This window comes from Notolepis coatsorum, assembly GCF_963971535.1.
Source record: "Notolepis coatsorum genome assembly, chromosome: 17".
In the NCBI taxonomy this organism is placed as follows: Eukaryota; Metazoa; Chordata; class Actinopteri; order Aulopiformes; family Paralepididae; genus Notolepis; species Notolepis coatsorum.
The window spans coordinates 64221072-64243194 of NC_140181.1; the positions used below are offsets into that span (position 1 = coordinate 64221072).

The window sequence follows — 22123 nt, forward strand, 5'->3', positions numbered from 1 at the left end:
CAGTGGGTTGATATGGATTAAGTTGACACAGGTAGCAAAACGACCAACCAATGCCGCCAAGGAATTCAGGACAAACTCCAAGGAGACGCTTACTGTTCTCGGCACAGTGACCTTTCCATGGCCTAAGTAAATGTCAGTTTGTTCCAACGGCTATGCAGACCGTTGCCAACAACAGTGGCGTGGTGAATAAGGAGGACATGACCCGCCAACAACAGTGGCGTGCTGAATAAGGAGGACATGACCCACAATTGAGGAGTATTATTTTCTGAGCATAGATTCGAAGTATCAGAAGAATTTACTCTCAGGCGCCATGGTGTAATAGTAGGCTAATAATGCCATGACATTGGTCGCAAATAACCTTGTTCTAGCAGTAAATGTAATAAAAACATGTTTACATTATGACGTCAAGATGAGTAATTGGCTCATATTTATATATACATAAAATAAGCTACCAATCAGCTCCTGGTAGGCAAATGTGAGGAAAAAACCTTGTATGCAGATTTTCAGCATCAGCAAACATCTGTAAATGTGAGGGTGTGTGTGCTGATGGCTCTTGTCTTTGTTGTTTTAATCCATTATAAAAGCATCAGAATAACCAACAAGCCTGTTATTTCACGTATTGTCTGAGGAAACATATTGCATTGAGACAATTACAAAGTTCAAGGATATTCATACGATATCACTTCAGCTACAGTATTGTGGATATACCCAGGGACAATGTGCTTGCTTTCTCCTCTTCTAAAATTATTCATATTATTTGGTACTCATTATTTGCTCACAATGTAGTACTCATGCTTGAACATGGTCAGCAATAGATAGTATTGTTGATCTGTATGAATAAAACAAATTACAATTACATTTTGTACTGAAACAATGTTAGTGCTGCGTCAGTAACGTAACCCAAACAATCTGAGTGGCCAAAAAAATAAACACACAACGGCAGCTAGACATGATATACAACTGATGTACAACACAATCAGTTGTTCACAATGGCCCAGTTTTACTAATCGGACTGATGCAATTAATAAAATAATCACGAGCACCAGCCGATGTTTGCAAATATATATCTGCCCAGTTTTTCTCATCGGACCGATACCGATATATGAAAAAAATATCACTGTCATCAGCTGATACCGATACAGTCACCAATATATCGTGCATCTCTAATCCATACCCTTCCACATGGCCCCTAATGGGCCCCAACACAGCATTGCCAACTTCAGACCCGTGCCCCTTTGATGTGAGCTCCAGGTATCGACAATGCTGATGCTACATATCTACCTACCATATCTAATGGCAGCGCAACCCAATGTTGACATTATAAAAGTGCATTATATTGCAGTGAATATAATAATATATTGAATTGTAACCCCTGTATCATGATATTATATGGCCGGGTTCATTCAATACACAGTCCCACTCCCAAATGATATTACATCAAATCACACTGATTAACACACTTAATAAATAAAAAAACATCCTTTGTGAATGTGAATCTAATAAATCACGTTAATTATAAATCTGCTAATAATCATCTAATAATGATACTCCCCTCTTTTAAAACTGGGTTAATCAAATTGAATCGGGTTTTGATCTAAAGAAAACAACAACAACATATATACACATACACATGTTATTGTGCTATAGTGTGTTGGTCATGTTAAATAAGAAGTACATTCATGTAATTCATGTGGTCAATTCTTAATGTAAAGGTTAGAGGGTTCCTTGTACAATTTACAGCATTAGTTCTCTGAGAATCTCTTTAATATCCAAGCAAAATTGGTAGCTGAAATATTCCTAACTGAATCAATGGTGAATCGAATCGGTAATCGAATGGGGAAATCAGTGTTGATTACCCAGCCCTGCCCTCTTTGAAACCAATCCTTTCATTAGTCACAGGCACAACCATTATGCAGCAGTTCTCTAAAGTTACCATGGGCATACCACTGATCAAAAAGAAGCCATTCAAATGATGGACATGGAGCTAGCTCACTATAGATTATCCACTCTAATTTAGAATTATACTGATGTAAGAGAATCCAAATCAAACTTTGATGCGACTTGGAAAAAAAGGAAAAACACGAGTGCTCACAACAATAGAGCCTCGAGGCTTCCCTGAATCACCCTCCGTGATGACAAAGCATTAGAGCCACGGCCCGTGTTTTACTACACCGTTTGCCTGCAGCAACGATGCATCATTAGGTGTAGCACTGTTCAACCACTTGCCCCTGTGTTTATGGCCTGGGGGGGATTTGGAAGGCAGCAGAAGAAATGAGTCAATAAAGTGTTTCTTACCTGGTCTCTGGGTTATATCCCAGTATATAGAAAAAGGAGTCGATGCGGGCTTTGAACTCCCTGGCAGCAAAAATGTCGGAGAAATGGGCAATGTTGCATTTCCCCCTGCAAGAGAGAAGACAGGCTTTATGACACCACAGGCCAGCGTATACACACAGGAAAATTATATCATAGCAGGAAGAGTAGTCTATGTAATTAGGAGCGCTCAGGCTGTTTATCTATTGGAGGTGACAAATCCAGCAGCAGGTATCTGGAGCCTGTCAGTACCTGTTGACCTGACTGTGAGAGATGAGGCTCTCGCTACTGAGCCTGTAAACAGCAGCTCAACCTGTCAGCCCTGCCTGAGCCGCTGGGCATGAGGGCTGCCAGACAGCCAGCACTGTGGAGGTTTGGACAGGAATTCAACCTGTGCGTCTCTACAGACGTGATTACCCCCCAACGAGCCGGGGGGGGGTAGGCTTAGGAACCACATCTTGATACCATTCCTGCATGCAACACCCCGGTGTCTGGGCCTATCGAAATAATAGGCATCAACAGTGGGTCTGCAGCAGCGGCGCGCAGAGAAACGGTACCTTCCCTCTGCAAGATGAAAGGGAAGCAGGGGGGGACGGGGGGAAGGAGCGGCGGCATTACATCATCCCGCTGGAATTCCCGTCCGTTTATCTAAAGCCCGGAGAATAAGTCAAATCAAAGGGCGCTCTGTGCAAGAGAAGTTGCAGCTAATTTGCCCTGAAATCAGCGGTTTCGGAGAGACGTGGCTCCGGCTACCCGCCGCTGTGCTGGGCTGCTGTACAGATGGTTTTGGTTAAAGGGAAAGGAAAGGGGGGGGGGACGACGGCGATGGCCAGGAACGGATGGAGGGAGGGAGGAACCACATGTGGACGGAGGAGAGTATCTGGTTTCAGATGGAGACAATAAGCACGCCTGTCCTCTTTTCCTTGGCGCTAGGCGTAGAGAGTCAGAGTGTGATTGCTATCAGCTTTGCTCTGAGAGGAACTGGGTGGTAGGAGGGCTTAACATTGTTCCTCCTGAATGCAGGTGCTGAAAGGCCTTGGCCGAGGCTAGGGATACACCGGACATCTACAATTATGTGCTCTTCCCTCCCATAAGAAAAGACCTTCACAACATGTTGCATCTTCTATGCGTGCGTGTGAGAGAGATCTATCTGAGAAGTCAGAGAGGCAATTTACCTGAGAGAGTATGTGTGAGGTACAAGTCAGAGAGGCAGTTTACCTGAGAGTATGTGTGAGGTAGAAGTCAGAGAGAGGCTGTTTCCCAGAGAGTATGTGTGAGGTACAAGTCAGAGAGGCAATTTACCTGAGAGAGTATGTGTGAGGTAGAAGTCAGAGTATGTGTGAGGTACAAGTCAGAGGGGCTGTTTCCCAGAGAGTATGTGTGAGGTACAAGTCAGAGAGGCTGTTTACCTGAGAGAGTATGTGTGAGGTACAAGTCAGAGAGGCTGTTTACCTGAGAGAGTATGTGTGAGGTACAAGTCAGAGAGGCTGTTTACCTGAGAGGGTATGTGTGAGGTACAAGTCAGAGAGGCTGTTTACCTGAGAGTATGTGTGAGGTACAAGTCAGAGAAGCGGTTTACCTGAGAGCAGCAGCGTGGTACGTGTCTACGTAGTCAGAGATGAAGAGTTCTCGACTCTTGACCACAGGGTCTGTGATGACCAACTCCCGGCCAGAGTCTGGGGAGGGGAGAGAGGGAGGAAGAACAGTATTATACACTCATACAGTCTAATATAGTCCAATACAGACATCTGAACACACAGCCGGAACACACACAGATAAAATCATGCCCATAGTACTGCCTACACTAAAAATATAGAAGTACTTCCAGAGGTCAACATTACACCGTATAATTTAATATAACCAATAAAGTGTGTTCCCCTGAAGAAAGGACATAATGTACTGTTTAACGTAGACTAACTCTGTTCCGTACAGTTGGCCTTTTCCCTGCTGATAGTTAAATGAAAACGTATGGGTTGTAGATAGAATTTATAGCCATGTTATCTTCATTCCCTCCCCTTTGATTCCCGACCAAGAACGAGACACACAATGCATTTGTCTCATCGGGATGTGAGCGAGTGTGCGAGGTGCGCCCAAATACGCTCCGAAAGGGGCAGTGGGGAGGGGTGTGCCTGGGGTGGGGAGAGCGAGACTGCAGCAACGTCGTACATTTACAGTACATTAACTGTGCTTCTCACAGGGATCTAGCCAGTATACAATTATTATTATTGAGTGGTCATAAATCTGTTAAATAGGTCATATTTTGTTCAATAATGCTTTGAAAAGGGAGATTTTTCTAATATAAAGTCAATATGACATGCTGGCCAGTTTGCTCCGCTATCTGACCGAGGATGAGAGATATGAAACGCTGTTTGGTTTTCAACCAAAAATGTTTACATTAGGTTAACAGTTTATGAGTAATACATATATTTGGATTGATAAAACAATAATAATAATTATTATAATAATAAAAAGAAAATTATACTCTATTGGTTCAAAACACATCTGTCAAAGTGTAGATTGTAGAATGGACATTTCCGCGGAGAGTGAGCACACAAATGGAGGAATGGTCCCTGATGTGCGCCAAGTGGTGCCAAGTGTACGGGACGTAGTTAGTCTACATTACTGGTGAAATGACCCTTGCTCTGGGGGTTAAGGTGCATCAGCAGGAACAGAGTATGTGCCGGGATGCAATAGGTGACAAACGACCTGAGCAGTGGCTCCGGCCTTGTGACATCAATTCTAATAATCCTGAGTCCACGGTGAGAGGACAAACCGCAGGCTCATTGGTATGCTGCGCTGCACTGGAACTGCTGGGGGGGGGGGTTTGTGGAAACAGCATTTGTAGTTTGTTCTTGATAACCTCTAACAAGGATTCTATACAAGAGATTATCCTGGATTATGGCCTGAAGGGATAGCAACGTCGGTAATTATGAATGCATATGCATTTGTTATTTGTGTACAAAGACACGTGATTTAAATGCAGGGATAGAACAGTATGAGATTTTGTTGGCAAGATTACAGTCTAAGGAATTATCACGGTTTTGCGGTTATTATCTGGTCATTTATTTTGGAGAAAATACATATATATTGAAACTTTTTAATTCATTTTATTTTACATTTCTCTTGGTTTTGCAAAGAAGTGGGCCTAGTTTTAAGCTAAACGTGTAAATAAACATTGAACAAAAAGTTCAGTTTGGTAGATCATTTCTCTGTTGTAACAATGCTTCTTGGCAATACATTTTATACCGTTGGAAAGCCTGTTTATTTCCCTTTTAAATGGTGCCCCATTTGTAAGGAACATGCATTTGTGGGATGAGCAGCACAGCAGAGTATGTGGGATGCGCCCATGAAAAATGTGCCAACTCAAAAAGCTTATTCTGCCTTTGCTATTGACTCTTGTTTGGTGTTGTTTGGTGGATTGGATGATTGAAGTCTATCAGTAACAAGGAAGAAATTAGACATACAATTAATTAATTTAACAAACAGTCAGAAGCCTCAGTAGCGTGTGGAAGAACCATACACAGCCACAACAGCCTGGCACCTCCTCAGATATGGACCTCGATCGGACCTTCCAAGCTGAGCTATGGTCACTTTTCCACACCTACCCCCTACCAGTGGCAATCCCATATCTCCAGTCTGGGACCGAACTCCATCCTCCGAGATGACAATGCTCGCCCCCACAGAGCGGGGTTTTATCAGAGACTACCTCCAGAATTTGGGAGTAGAGAGAATGGAATGGCCTGCCAATAGTCCTGACCTCAACCCAATTGAACAATTGTGAGATCAGCTTGGGCGTGCTGTTCGTGCTAGGGTGACCAACACAACCACGTTGGCTGACTTGCGACAAATCCTGGTTGATGAGTGGAATGTCATCCCACAGCAGTGTGTGACCACGCTGGTGTCCAGCATGAGGAGGTGCCCGGCTGTTGTGGCTGTGTATGGTTCTTCCACATGCTACTGAGGCTCCCGACTGTTTGTTAAATGAATAAATTGTAAAATTGCCAATATGTCTTGTTTCTTCCTCGTTACTGATAGACTTCAATCATCCAATCAACCAAACAAGAGTCAATAGCAACAGCAGAATAAGCTGTTTGGCATTGGCAGAGAAGATTTGGCAAAAAAAAATTCATGGGCACAACCCACATACTCAGCTGTGCTGCTCATCCCACAAATGCATGTTCCTTACAAATGGGGAACCATTTAAAAAAGGTAAATAAACAGGCTTTCCAACGGTATAAAATGTATTGCCAAGAAGCATTTTTACAACAGAGAAATAATCTACCAGACGCAAATTTCCAAACTTTTTGTTCGATGTTTTATATGTTTTTATTCAACAGCCGAGTTTAGCAACAAAAAAAAGGTTAAGCATTTCATAGAATAGATACAGTAGCTTCTAAACCAAAATGTGTGAGGTTAAGAGACATGTGTGTCAACCTCCTAATGTGATACAGCGTCATGTCAGCATTGTTGGATTTGAACCATTTATCCAAGCTAGCATTAACGTACATTTTTATTACATGGACATGGCGAATATAAGATTTTCAACACACCCCAACGTATTCTCTAGTCCAGTGGTTTTCAACTGATCTAGCCTTGGGACCCAACATTTTCCTTAGTCATTAAGTCGCGACCAAACATTTTTAAGCACTATGATTTATGTTAAAAAAAAAAAATAATGCAATCTTTCAAAACATGAAATAAACACAAAAAAGTGCAACAAAAGTGCAACTAGGGCTAAAAACCCAATGAAATAAAATAATAAATAATATGCTTCTTAGCAGATTTCTTAGCTTAACATAACAGACCTAAGTTTGGGGGAACTAATGGGATAACTGGGGTTGCAACAAAAGTGCAACTAGGGCTAAAAACCCAATGAAATTAAATAATAAATAATTATGCTTCTTAGCAGATTTCTTAGCTTAACACTTTGATTGCCCAAGGTTAAATTCATGATATACCATCCCTTGCCAGCTCTATTTAACATAGAGAAGTTCCCCTTCTTTGCAGGGCTATAACTTTTTAAATTCTATTGCTAGATTGCCATTATTAGGGCCCATTCAATGTCCTATATGTATTGTTCATGGTGTAGCAACGTTAAACTTTTTCATTCACATATTCATACTAAAATATGGTCTAAAGTATAAGTATGTTTTCATCTCTTTCTGCAGCTTTCTCCAGAACGTGATTTATAGCCCCAAATGCATTATATTGATGATCAAATACAGTTTGGTAGGAATCTGTGCGAGATAAAAAATGTCAACTGGACGTACTTCTAGAATTTACTACACGTCATCTGATGTTGACCGGATGGGCGAGGGGGCGTTTATAATTCCGTGGGCAACGTTATACCATTCATCTAATGTGGGTCATATGTTCCTCATAGCAGTTTATATCGAACACGGTAATACTACACGCTAAAACTCACCCCAGTCTCCTCGGGCCGTTGGGCGATCAGCGTGGAGTAGACAGTTTTCGATTATGGGATGTTGAAATGCCCGATCTATTTCCAGGTTGTATAATAGTATATACGTCCAAATCATGTTGTTTTTTCGAGTTATTTCCACCGATCGATGTTCACTGTGTGAAGACAGAGTCTCTCTAACATTAGCGAGTGCCCGGACCCCATATGGAGTGAGTCCTGCCGGGTTAAAGGTTGATATCCGTTTTCGATCTGCCGATCGGCCACCAGATGGCGCTCTTGAACCACTAGAGGGTTGAGAGGAGATCAGCACTGTGTGTCAAGGCTCCGGAACGGAAATATGATTTCGATCACAGATTTTTGAAATATTGATATCAAAGACGAGTTACGGCGTCCTCGGCAACTTGAGCATGGCGGGGAATGCCGAGTTCCGGCGTTTTCGGCAGTTAAAGTGTTAACATAACAGACATAAGTTTGGGGGAACTAATGGGATAACTGGGGTTGCAACAAAAGTGCAACTAAGGCTAAAAACCCAATGAAATTAAATAATAATAATAATAATAATAATAATAATAATAATAATAATAATAATAATAATAATAATAATAATAATAATAATAATAATTATGCTTCTTAGCAGACTTCTTAGCTTAACATAACATACCTAAGTTTGGGGGAACTAATGGGATAACTGGGGTTGCAACAAAAGTGCAACTAGGGCTAAAAACCCAATGAAATTAAATAATAATAATAAATAATTATGCTTCTTAGCAGACTTCTTAGCTTAACATAACAGACCTAAGTTTGGGGGAACTAATGGATAACTGGGGTTGCAACAAAAGTGCAACTAAGGGCTAAAAACACAATGAAATAAAATAATAATAATAATAATAATAATAATAATAATAATAATAATAATAATAATAATAATAATAATAATAATAATAATAATAATAATAATAATAATAATAATAATAATAATAATAATAATAAATAATATATCCTTCTTAGCAGACTTCTTAGCTTAACATCCCAGGGAACTAATGGGATAACTGGGGATGTTGTTTGCTCCTGACAAGAGTCTCAAAGTCTGGGGTGATGGTAGACAAAGCAACTCTGAGGTCATGCTCAATGTCCAATCTGTTCCTCTGCTTTGTCTTCAGCTGGACCAGAGCTGATAAGCCACTTTCACAAAGATAGGTAGTGCAAAAAAATATATATTAGAATCCGCGACCCACTCAAAATGGCCCTGCGACCCACCAGTTGAGAAACACTGCTCTAGGCTATAATAACAATTCTTTTATGGTTTTCCAGTCTCATTAAAAACTACCGGCACCGTTGTCGGCAGTCAGCTAACAGGAGATGAGCACAACCCTGAGGCGCAATGACAACAGAGGAGTATCATGAAGTTGTTTGAATAGTAACAACACGTAGAAAAAGATTTGAAAGGCATCGCTTGTGTGAACAACAGAAACCGTTTCAGAAACGTTAATCTGGCAATTTTACTGGTTCCCTGTGTGCAAGGGATTATAGCTTAAAGGGCACAAAACAAAGCACAAAATGACTAAAGCTCAAATATTCAGAAATGTTGGCAAGAGTTAATAGTAAGTATCAACAGGTGTGTGTGTGTGTGTATTAGCGCCGTCACTCCCTCCAAATTTATTTGAATAAAACGGTTATCAACAGAACATTTTCAAATTTATTCCAAACCTGTTCTTGTTAAAATAAAAACACGTCAGGCCATGAGTATCATTAGCTTGACTGACGGTCGTTGATGGAATACACACAAGCCCTGCTTTGCTGCCTGCCACACCAGGCGGGTGCTACATCATCAAACTGCAATACAACTTACTTCACGAGAGCTATCGGCGTGTTACAAACTCCAGCAGGTAATCTCCAGGAAACATGCTGGAAACAGCCCGGGGGGGAGAAAGCCCTGCACTGACACAGTGTTGTGACTTCAAAGTCATACTAGCCAAAGCAATCGGCTCTTATTCGCTCTACCGGGGCCGCGTGTAGTGGTGGAAATATAAACTACATCTCGGGTTGGAGGAGAAAAAACACGGGTATATTTGACAGGAGGAAACCACGTTGCAAATCTAATTGTACAAGAGGCCGTGTCAGTACAAGGGGACAGATGGATCACAATATGAATTGCAATATCTAATCTTACTTTCAATCATTCAACTTCTATTATGTCAGGAGATTAGAAATAAGTGTGTGTGTGTGTGTGTGTGTGTGTGTGTGTGTGTGTGTGTGTGTGTGTGTGTGTGTGTGTGTGTGTGTGTGTGTGTGTGTGAGCGTGTTAGGAGTGTGTGCTCAAGGGCCACATGACATTGCAGGTTATTAGCACTTGACAGTGCTGCTGTCTGGCTGAAGAAGTGTTACCGGGGGAACAGAACGGAGCCAGGGGATTGGCCGAGCTGCCTGGGTACACTGTGTGCACCGGCTGCCTGTTTGAGATGCACTTCACAGCTTGGTCTTACATCCCCTACAGCCTGGGGAAAACGGGCGGGCAGGCGCGTGTATGTATGTATACGTGTGTGTGTGTGTGTGTGTGTGTGTGTGTGTGTTCGATAGAGTGTTGTGTCAAAGAGAAAGTGTGTGTGTGCATTTTGCAAGAGTATTTACTTGTGTGTGTGTGTGTGTGTGTGTGTGTGTGTGTGTGTGTGTGTGTGTGTGTGTGTGTGTGTGTGTGTACACAGTCTCACCGTTCTCATTGTTGCGATCCTGAACCAGGTGTTGGTAGACGGAGTCAGGGACCTCTGACTGACGGTAGTACCATTTCACACTCATCAGCAGATGGTCCCGTTTACTCTGCAACAAACAACGGGAGAGAGAGAGAGGATATGAGTGTGCAGGAAAAGAGGAACAATAATAATAATAAAATAAGCAGACATCATTTAATTTGTTAACGGCATCACAAATTGGCCTCTTGGCAAACGGAGGCTGGTGCCGGCACGCTGTTTACGATTCACGCCGGCTGATGCCAAAAAGCCCCACAGTGAAACCAAGTCAATTAAAAAGGGATCGGAGAGCATTTAGTGCCTTAATAAAACAAACGGAGGGGGGGAGAGAGCGAGAGAGAGAGAGAGAGAGAGAGAGAGAGAGAGAGAGAGAGAGAGAGAGAGAGAGAGAAAGGGTAGAACTGGGAGGGGAATAGGGGATATGTTGAATTCTCTTTCCATTCTATAGTGAAATACCTTCCCTTTATCACAGGACCTAATGACAACTCTGTTGCAATCGATTCGGTGACTTCAACACACTAACCGCCTTTAAAAAGCTTTGAAACTCGTTTGCTTTCTCATGAGACATGGAATCCCTTCAACCTTCACATCATGCCCCACTGAGTGCTGCCATCCACTGGTGCTTTGGTGTAGTGCAGGTGAAAGAGGGACTTTCAATTCTCCTCGTTCGCCAGCAAGTGGCAGCACTGAGGTGAGGAGAGAGCTCCCCGTTCAGTCAATGAAAAGAGAGAAAAGGAGTGAGTGAGAGAGAGAAGAAAAAAGGAAAATGAAGAGGCCAGGGTTGGGGTGAGGGATGAAAAGGGCAAAACAGTGTTTTCATTCGTTGATATTAAATATTTATTGTGCTTCACACGACTGACGGTCACCAGGCTCTAACAGGACATTAAAGAGACCGCCGGGGCCGGGCGGCTGATGCTGCGACACGGTCCGCCTTCGGCTAGAACCAGCCAGAAATCACAGCCATCTTTAACAGGGAGCTCATGGCCGCATGGCACTGGCAGCTCGTCCACTGAACCACTATCGCCACCCAGGGACACGGGGAGGGAGGGACGTGTGTGTGTGTGTGTGTGGGAGAGAGAGAGAGAGAGAGAGCTGCGATTAACGCTTGACATGAGTCTTTTGCGGGCATGACTGTTGAGCTAATAGCGATGTGGGAATGTGTGTGTGCATGTTCAGTACACTGTAGGAACATGAGGTCAGTGTAAAGATATTTAAAGCCTTTTAGACGACGTCGTTCTATTATGTCATGGGGGGGAAGGGGTAGCAGGGGGGGGATTGAGTACATGCAGCCGAGCAGATCATCACTCCCCCCCCCCCCTCGCAATCTCTCAATTCCTCTCTCCTTCCCACCCTCCACCACAGACACCATTTTCTCCCCTCTCTCTCGCTCTCTCTCTTTAGCACCCAGTATGGAGCGAGTGAGCTGGCACGTTAGTCAGCCAGGCAGGCAGTCAGCTAAAATGCCTGCATTTCTGCTCTGCATACGCACACGCACGCACGCACACGCACGCACACACCTGACGTCATCTCACCAGTATACAGAGACCAGTGCCTCTTAGATGGACAGGCTGCCTGCTGCTTTAATCACCCAGTGCTTATATATAATTAATGCTTTCAGGAGATTGTAAACGCCGTCATAGTGCTACCTGAACATCTAATTTTCTGCCAATAAAACAACCAGAATCAAAGGGATTTCAATAAAGAGCTGCGCAACTGAAGCGGGACACTTGACGTGAACACACACACGATGATCCAGAGACGCATAGTAGTTTTATCAAACGTGATCCTACATCATTTCAGGCAAACACTTTGTGCTCTCCAGAGCAGATTTCTGTTGAGAAGTCCATACCGGAGAAGAGATAAGCACTCTCAGGCAGGAGAGAGGGAGAGAGAGAGAGAGAGTATGCATAAGAGCAGAGATCCACAATGCTGAATTGATTAGGGACATTCCACTCTGCCCGTAGAGCCCAGTAGAGCAGAGCGTCAGCCATCTTTGTCTGTCCTGCCAGAGGCTAAACATGGCCCCCCTCCTCCTCCTCGCCTTTAAACCCTGGGAATGCTGCTCGACAGAGAGGCCAAACAGACTTACTGACCCACTACTGGGGGAAGAGAAAGAAAAAAAAAAAAAAAAAAAAAAAGAGATGAGAAGAAAAGAGAAGATGAGGGAGAGGAGCCAAGGAGGTAGGAGAGGGTGAGAGAGAGAGGGTGAGAGAGAGAGGGTGAGAGAGAGGGGGTGAGAGAGAGGGGGTGAGAGAGAGGGAGAGAGAGAGAGAGAGAGAGAGAGAGAGAGAGAGAAGGGGTTGAATTAAGGGGTGAGGGTGGTGGAGGTAGGAGGGGCAGCTAAAACGTCTCATTTCCTCAGCCCTAAAATAAAATTACAACTATCTTCCTTCCCCCCCGAAGGCCCAGGGGCACCAGGACGCTAGGCTTCTATTCACTGAGCAGATATAAATCTGAGAGTCATGCTTTGGGGCTGAGCACAATAGTACCCCCCCACTTCTCTGCTGGCTCAGGATGGCCTATGGCATTCCTGATCACATTCAAACACACTAAGCTGTGTCCAACAGGCTAAAGAGAGGTACGCTAGAGAAAAAATATATACATTTAGAGTGGAATAAACTATTTCCTCTCAAGGATAAAAATAAATAAATCAATGTGTTCAATAAAGTGCTATATGTGACTAAGACCTAGGCTAAGCAGTGTATCAGTCAGTTAATTGTCCCTGCACTCCCCCTATTCCAGCTAAAATGTGGTTGGTCCCTTGGCTCCATAATGGCCGTGCAGTTTCCTTTGTGTGGCTACTTGTGTGTGCAGTCAACTCTAGAGCCTGGCCTCTGTGTAGGACCACACCACCACAAAGACTAGGGGAGAGGAGAACGCAGGGGCAGGCTTTCCCTTCACAAGGGACCGCTTCAACTGGGTCTTATGTAAGGGAGGAAATCTGAGGGTACATACTTAAAAATGGACTAAGTACGTGGGCTTAATTCTATGTTTTCAACTAAGAGGGTGTGAAACCAAGAAAGAGAGTACTTTGCTATTTAAAAATCGGTAACAAGAGTGGGCTAATACCAAACCCCTCCCTCCAGGATTTCATACCTAACCCCCCCACCCCCACCCCCACATACACACTATGTTCCGAGTGGCTCTTTTACAACATGGCCGCCATCTTTCAGCCCACGCTAGCCATGACGAGACAGACGCCCTTACAACCTGTAACTCTCAGAGCCCCTCCCTCCCCGTACTGTAACACTAGAGCTTCACTCTAAACAGAACCAGACCACCTCACTCTCACACGACCGGCCCCCGGTGCACCACGTTAACAGGAAACCTCTGTTTATCCCCCCCCCCCCCGCCCCCTCTTTTCAAACACTCTCCTCTTCCTCCGCTAACCCCGCTAGTGACCCCACCCCTCCCCCTCTCTTTCCTTTCCCTCTCTCCCAGTCCCACTGGTGACATCAGCAGTCAGGAGAATCTATGACTTCCTTCAGGAGGTGGCAGCCGACAGGAAGATAGGAAGGAAGGAAGAGAGATCCTAAGGCCAGATGAAGGAGAGAATGGGTCGAGGAGGGAGGTCAAAGCGGAGGAGAGCGTGGCAGCAGGCTCGACATCGTCAGCACAGGAATGGTTCAGCTATGCCAGCACCACTACGGCTAAGCTAACGGCTAAGCTAGCTTATGCCTGGGAAGAGGAATGGGATGGATGCAGGGGAGGAGGAGGGGGGTGACTTCGGGGATGGCAGTTCAGGGCTGGTAGCGGCGCCGGCGTCAAGTTGACAGGCAGGGGGCTCAGGGTGCCACGGAGGGCGGATTGGGGTGCCGTCACCTCGCCCGCCGCAGGGGGAGGGAGCACGGCACAGAACAAAAGACTGATTGTAGCGTTGGGAGGCAGAGATGGGATCTGGGAGCACTAATCTGACGCTCCGACATGATATGATTAGAGAGGCAGGCAGGAAGAGCTGGCTGGCTGGCTGGGAGGATGACAGACACACACACACAGAGGCAGGCACGTACACACTCACAAGGATGATGGATCTGATTGGAAGGGTTTTCCATCCAGCTCTCTCATTCTCTCTCTCCCTCTACATTTCTCTCTCTCTTTCTCTCTCCATGTCTTTGAGACGGAGAAAGCTCTGCCAGCAGACCAGCATTAAATAAGCACTTCCATCTGGACGACAGAGAATGCACAATCCTAACACTCTGTGTGTGTTGTGTGTGTGTGTGTGTGTGCGCGTGTGTGTGTGTGTACTTGCAAGGTATGAGAGGTCTGCTGTGCTTAATCACGCAATCTTTGACATCACCTCAGTGATCGACAAGAGGCGCTTTAAAATAAATGCCAGCACAGTGTATGAATGTGCGTGCACACAAGAACAAGCACACACACACAAGAACACACATAATAGGCTTTCAGGATAAGCACCACTAGTATTCTTCTCCCAGCCCTGCAGCGGTGCGAGGCGGGCAGGGATTGGGGAGGGTGTCAGAGGTGAGAGACAGCATAACCCCTCTCTCCCCTCTGTGTACTTTGTAGTGTGTGTACTTGCTAGAAATGGGTTCCTCTCCCTTGCAGACAGGCATGCCACTAATAATGCTAAACAAGTGTTGATTACACGTTTCCTCCCCTCCTGTAAGGAGACGCTCCAGCCTCTGCCTCTGCACCCAGCAACAAGAACAAATGGAGCGAGAAAAGGAGTAGAGGGAGGGAGGGAGGAGAAGGAGAGGAGGGAGGGAGGAGAGCCCCAGCTGTGATGGCGGTGCTGTCAGGACCTTTATGCTGTGCCGACACAGGGGTCTCTCTCTCTCTCTCTCTCTGTGTGTCTCTGGTCTGAGCTGTTTGGATATTAAATCGGCCCCCTCTGCTTTGAACACACTGGGCCCATCTGTCAGCTCGCCTCCATATTGGATTGGATGAGCATTAGCTGCTTCAAAGTGGGCAGATTTGCTGTTGTCGCTGAGTGTGTGTGTGTGTGCGCGTGTGCCACACACGTATGGCTGCGTATACGATGCACACAAGCCCATGCCTTTAAGATGATAGATTCGCCCTTTGAGGTAAGGTGCATACGTGCGCGCAAGCTTTAATGCTTACACATACTGTGGGCTAAGATCCATTTATTCATGTCCCTAGACACATCTATCCATGTCTTTTATTATCATGTCTTCATGTAAATCTCAGCCTGTGTACATCTCAGCCTGTCTGTGGCTATGTAGTGGGTTTTTTTTAACGGAAGGCCAGTGCATCTGTTGCTAAAAGTCACAGACCAAGGACTGATGAGATGACTGTTTTGGTTGACAGTCAGGATCTGCAATATGTATAATATCTATGAATCAATCCATTTATCTATTGTAAGAATGTATAGACAAATATCTACAAATGTGTGTACTAGGGCTGGGCGATTAATCGATATTATCGATAATTCGAATGAATGATTTGGGACGATTTTGAAGATTTAAAAAAAAAAAGTCACCTTTTATTTTACAAAAAGTGATGTTTGGTGAAAGTTAGATTTGCACTTTATTAATCCCAATAGGGAAATTCATTCTTGTTTGATGATCAAGAGGCAAGTGAAGTTTGGTGAAAAAGCAGGTTATTGCACTATTAATCCCAATAGGGACATTCATCTTTGTTTGATCAAGAGTAACCTTTTATATTACCGTGTATATATATATATCTTGGTTTGATACCTTTTTGTGTCAAAGTAATTTTTTCTTTAGCTCTCAAGAGAAAAAAAATCGATTAAAATCATAAATCAGATTTTTTTTAAATCTGGGATTAGGCCATATCGCCCAGCCCTAGTGTGTACCATTAAAATGTGTTATTATATTGTATTAAAACAAGCAAAGGCCTATGTGTCACCATGACCCCTGCCTGTCCTTCTGAACCACCAGGAGACGGACTGTAATTCTAGATCCTTTCTATTTTAACTGTTACCTTGTTAAGTCGTTTGTTAAGCCCTGAACCACGCTACTAATTTGGAAGAGAGCCACTTCATTCGCTTAGAACACCAACCAGTAAAGTATAAATGTCAATGTGATGGAAGAAGCGGGACGCACTCCTGTTGAGCCCAGAGCTAAGTAGAACCTGTGTCCACTCTCAGCTGTTTGTGTAAATACTCTGTAATATTGAATATTCACTCTGTAATACATATTTGATTGCTAAACCCCATCCTCATCCTTCAAGGTCAATCTAAAATTTGGATTCTTACTTCATTCAACATAAATGCAAACCGTTCACCATTAGGGCCTGATTTGAGAGGATGAATACAGGATTTGAATATTGGCCAACATTTTGAAATACATATGGTGCAAGATGAGATTTGTTGATTGAAGCCACAAGTCAAAGAAGCATAGTGGGTCTAATTGTGATGCATATGCCTGTGTATAAGCAGTTTGTTATTAAAATGAAAAAAAAAAGTATTAAAATGACAAAAAAAAGTATTTTATGATATTTTATTAGGAGGGGGGTCCAGGAATTTCATCAGAGATGTTTGGGGGTCCCTGGGGGAAAAAAGGTTGGGAACCCCTGATCTAAAGAACGCAACAATACGCAAGTCACATTTTCAACTGACTTCTGAGCCGGATTCACAGAACAAAACAAAACGGCGGCGATGCATCGGAGGATGTTACCAGGTCCTCTCATCTTTCAGGCAGAGGGATGGAGGGAGGGAGGGAGGGAAGGGGGAGGGGGTGGTTCGAGTCATGCGGAGCTCACAGATAATACTAATTAAGATTTGCTTCCTGTTCCCTTCAGTCCAGGCGGAGAGGGGAGGGAGTCACATTCACAAACACTTCACACACTGTGCTGTGGAGTCACAAGGAACACACATGACCAGCGCACATGACGAGAAAGCGGCGCTGGAGCCAGACAGGCTACAGGCTTCCTTACGTCTCAGACGAGTAGCACGGCTACAGGCTTCCTTACGTCTCAGACGAGCACGGCTACAGGCTTCCTTACGTCTCAGACGAGCACGGCTACAGGCTACCTTACGTCTCAGACGAGCACGGCTACAGGCTTCCTTACGTCTAAGACGAGCACGGCTACAGGCTTCCTTACGTCTCAGACGAGCGCGGCTACAGGCTTCCTTACGTCCCAGACGAGCACGGCTACAGGCTTCCTTACGTCTCAGACGAGCTACAGGCTTCCTTACGTCTCAGACGAGCTACAGGCTTCCTTACGTCTCAGACGAGCACGGCTACAGGCTTCCTTACGTCTCAGACGAGCGCGGCTACAGGCTTCCTTACGTCTCAGACGAGCACGGCTACAGGCTTCCTTACATCTCAGACGAGCGAGCAGGGAACAAACTTAACTTTTTGACTTACCAGCCATTTGGCTGGTAGATTTTAAAAACTACCAGCCATCCAGATTTTTTACCAGCCAAAAATTATAAATAGCTTTTTAGTATATCGCCATGTGTTATTATTACTATATAATACTCTCGTATGCTATTTTCAATTAATATCATAAACAACATAAGGAATATTAGCATAATTTTGAGTGGACTGAAGGAATGAGTCAGCGTTAATAGTTTTAAATGCAAATAATTTATTGCGAATTTATTTACAATATGGAAGCAAAAGAATTAAAGAACATATTAAAACAACTTCAAACAAGATAAACAAATCCATACTTGCCACCTACAAGGCAACAAGGGATGTTAGCGGAGTCTGTAATGCATCCAGCCTTGTATGGAATAATAATATAATAATAGATAATAATAATAATACCGTCCACCCCTAATATAATATAATAATAATCTGGTCAGCAGCCTCCACTGATGTAGCGTGATTCAAACCCCCTCAATGTGCAGTTTCTAGTTAGTCAGTTACGCAGCCTCCACTGATGTACAGTGACGAGTGAATCTGGTAGTTGGTTTATGACGTTACGAGTTAATCAGTCAGCAGCCTCCACTGATGTTATGACGTTACAAACGCGAAATAACATTATACATTATGCTCCGCGAAATAAAGAGAGCTTATTATTAATCAGTCAGCAGCCTCCACTGATGTTATGACGTTACAAACGCGAAATCACATTATGCTCCGCGAAATAAAGAGAGCTTATTATTAATCAGTCAGCAGCCTCCACTGATGTTATGACGTTACAAACGCGAAATAACCAGGGTACAAAATATGCCTCCACATATTTGGTCAAATCAAATGCAAAATTAAATATCAGAGCACAATCAAAAACACGATTGCAGGTTTTTTTTGTAGGCTAAAGAACGGATGAAGACAGACCTCGTGTGCGTCTCATGTTACAAACTTGATCTTGTGAGCAGAGCGCATCTCATTTACATTTAAAGGTTCATTGTTTGTAAACATTAGAACGGACACGTGAGACGTGACACACACACACACACAGTTTCACTTTCGTTTCAACTCACCACGCCCGCATCCAATAGGGTCCAGCTGCAGCCCCGGAGATTGTTCCAGATTGGGCAACTTTCGCCCGCTCCCACGACATTTCTCCCTCCAGCTGGAGGCTACTCCCTGCATCATATTAATGCCGACGCATGCAGTAGATTTTGTTGGCCGCCAGATGGCGCCCAGGCCTTAATTTATGACGGCCAAACATTAAATCTACAAGCCTGTGGCGCTGGGCGTGTGACTATTTTGTACCCTGCGAGCGAGGCTACAGGCTTCCTTACGTCTCTCAGACGAGCACGGCTACAGGCTTCCTTACGTCTCTCAGACGAGCTACAGGCTTCCTTACGTCTCAGACGAGCACGGCTACAGGCTTCCTTACGTCTCAGACGAGCACGGCTACAGGCTTCCTTACGTCTCAGACGAGCAGCACAGCTACAGGCTTCCCTACGTCTCAGACGAGCAGCACGGCTACAGGCTTCCTTACGTCTCAGACGAGCACGGCTACAGGCTTCCTTACGTCTCAGACGAGCGCGGCTACAGGCTTCCTTACGTCTCACAGACTGCAGGCACGTGTGAGTGAGGGATATTAAAGCAGCCGGGTGAATAAACAGAAAAATATGATATCGAGTAGATGCTGCTCCGCGAGAGGTTTGCGGGGGTGGGTTTAAGCAGAGAGTCCGCCTCGGTCTCACACTTCATAAAAGCGGCCCGCTCGTGTCCAACTTAAATATTTGTCTTCACCTTCCAAAAACACATTACTTCTTCCACATCCAGCCGAGACCCCCCCCCCCCCCCCCCTTCTCAGGCTCAGTGCAGAGAGCACAGCGGCAGCGACATGGCAGAATAAACACCCAATAGATTCACTAATAACCATCATTATCTGCTGCAGGGGCATCCGAGCACCGGGGGACCCGACAGCCAATACTTGCACTGATTTAGACGACACAAGAAAACAAAATTTCTTTCTTTTAATATTTTTTTTACCGACAACACAGGCAGAAATCCTGGCAGCGCTGAGCGAGGGGTGTACAGAGTAGAATGCAGATCCTCTTCAAACGCGAGCAGTGAGAGGACAGATGGAGTTGGATCAGGATGCTCCTATCGTAAGACTGTCTTTATTTCCCAGCGCCCTCCGCTCAGCCAGACAGACAGACCGACACCATTGCCATTTCTGCCGCTGCCTTTCATTTGGCTGCTTCAAAAAGACACGTCTCCCGGAGACCCAGGCCGTGTCGGGGACGGGTGTGTAGTGTGTGTGTGTGTGTGCGTGCGTGCGTGTGTGTATACTCCTTAGAGGAGAGACAAGTATGATCTCCAGGTAATACCATGACTCAGGATTCAACTCCCCTGGGCCATGGGTCTCTCGACTCTCTTCCCTCCCTTTTCGCTCTCTCTGATATATACACACACACACACACACACACACACACACACACACACACACACACACACACACACACACACACAGACAGAGACAGTCAAGACACACACACTTTCCAGGAAAAGTGTGGCTTGTGTTGTGTCAGACTGTATTGTTGTTGGCTGTTATGAGGTTTGCCTCTGATCCCTTGCGTTAGCCTAGTCTTGTTAGTATAGCCTGGTATGCTAATGACACATCTTACAAATACTGACTGGACTGCTGTGTGGGGGGGGGAATAAAGAGAGAGGGCAGGAACTATATGAATATGAGGCAGAGTGTGTGTGTGTGTGTGTGTGTGTGTGTGTGTGTGTGTGTGTGTGTGTGTGTGGACTTGTCATATTGGACGCCTGCCAAGGCAGCTAATCCGCGCCCTGTGTGTGTGCGCGTGCATGCATGAATGTGTGCATGAGCGTGGCAGTTGAAAGAGCTGTGGGCTGATTGAGCGCTGTAATGGCAGACAGGAAATGAGAAGGCCTGCTTAAGCCAAGGCTAATCGATCTCTCTCTCTCCCCCTCTCTTCCAGACAGACACACAGTAGGTTGTGGGTGACGTTTAGGTAGTGCCATACAGACAGACACACAGAAGGTTGTGGTAAGGTTTAGGTAGTGCCAGACAAACACACAGTAGGTTCGGTTGTGGTAAGGTTCAGGTAGTGCCAGACAAACACACAGTAGGTTCGGTTGTGGTAAGGTTTAGGTAGTGCCAGACAAACACACAGTAGGTTCGGTTGTGGTAAGGTTTAGGTAGTGCCAGACAAACACACAGTAGGTTCGGTTGTGGTAAGGTTCAGGTAGTGCCAGACAGACACACACAGTAGGTTCGGTTGTGGTAAGGTTTAGGTAGTGCCAGACAGACACACACAGTAGGTTCGGTTGTGGTAAGGTTTAAGTAGTGCCAGACAGACAAACACACAGTAGGTTCGGTTGTGGTAAGGTTTAGGTAGTGCCAGACAGACAAACACACAGTAGGTTCGGTTGTGGTAAGGTTTAGGTAGTGCCAGACAGACAAACACACAGTAGGTTCGGTTGTGGTAAGGTTTAGGTAGTGCCAGACAGACACACACAGTAGGTTGTGGTTGTGGGGGGGGGGTATAATGGTTGTTGCGGTATACCGGTAGAAATCCATGCCAAGGTAGAGATTTGACTCTCCCGGGTGTACCGATAGAAGGCTACTTTTACACATTTACAAATGTAACACAAAGCTAGCGAACTGCACCCTGCCATTCAAATATAATAAACTAGTTTGTGGAAAAAGACACATGAAAAGGTTGGCCCATTATTAGCTAAAAAAAAAAAAAAAAAACGCAAATAGTGCAACGTAAACCTTGACGTAAACAAACGCATGCTTTCTGAAATAGAAGGCAGTGAGCTTGATCTGGGAGCACGACTCAGGTTAGTTAGCCACAACTTCAGCGTGTCCGTCCGTATCAAAAGTAATACTTACTTAGTATAGTAATAATTTGGGGTGACAGTGGCTCAGGAGGTAGAGTGGTCGTCCGGTAGTCAGAAGGTTCCCGGTTCGATCCCCGCTCCTCCCGGGCAGCGTGTCAATGTGTCCCTGAGCTTAACCCCTAATTGCTCCCGATGTGCAGGTTGGCACCTTGCATGGTTGCCTCTGCCATCGATGTGTGAATGTGTACATGAATAACAAATCTTTTTTGAAGTAAAATATTCTTTTGAAGATGAGATGAATGAGTACTAGCCCATATTATGTTACAATAAGATATGTAAGGAAATATGAGAATATAATACAGGATTAAAAAACAACTTCTATTTATCAATGAACACACCTTCCTAATTATACCTACTGACTTCATTGCTTTTTTACAAACATGATCAATGTGTTTTTTCCAATTGAGTTTATCATC

General features: G+C 44.6%; 1 protein-coding gene across 4 annotated transcripts in view; it reads right to left on the bottom strand.

Moving 5' to 3' along the window:
- The window catches only part of rerea (arginine-glutamic acid dipeptide (RE) repeats a), a 249906-nt gene that overhangs the window by 50788 nt on the left and 176995 nt on the right, over positions 1-22123 (bottom strand). For all 4 annotated transcript variants that reach the window (XM_084333675.1, XM_084333674.1, XM_084333673.1 and 1 more), the window contains exons 5-7: positions 10441-10546; positions 3890-3986; positions 2296-2400 (exon numbers count right to left, since the gene is read on the bottom strand). In XM_084333675.1, the coding sequence (XP_084189801.1) occupies positions 2296-2400; positions 3890-3986; positions 10441-10546 (308 nt within the window). The remainder of the gene's footprint in view (positions 1-2295; positions 2401-3889; positions 3987-10440; positions 10547-22123) is intronic.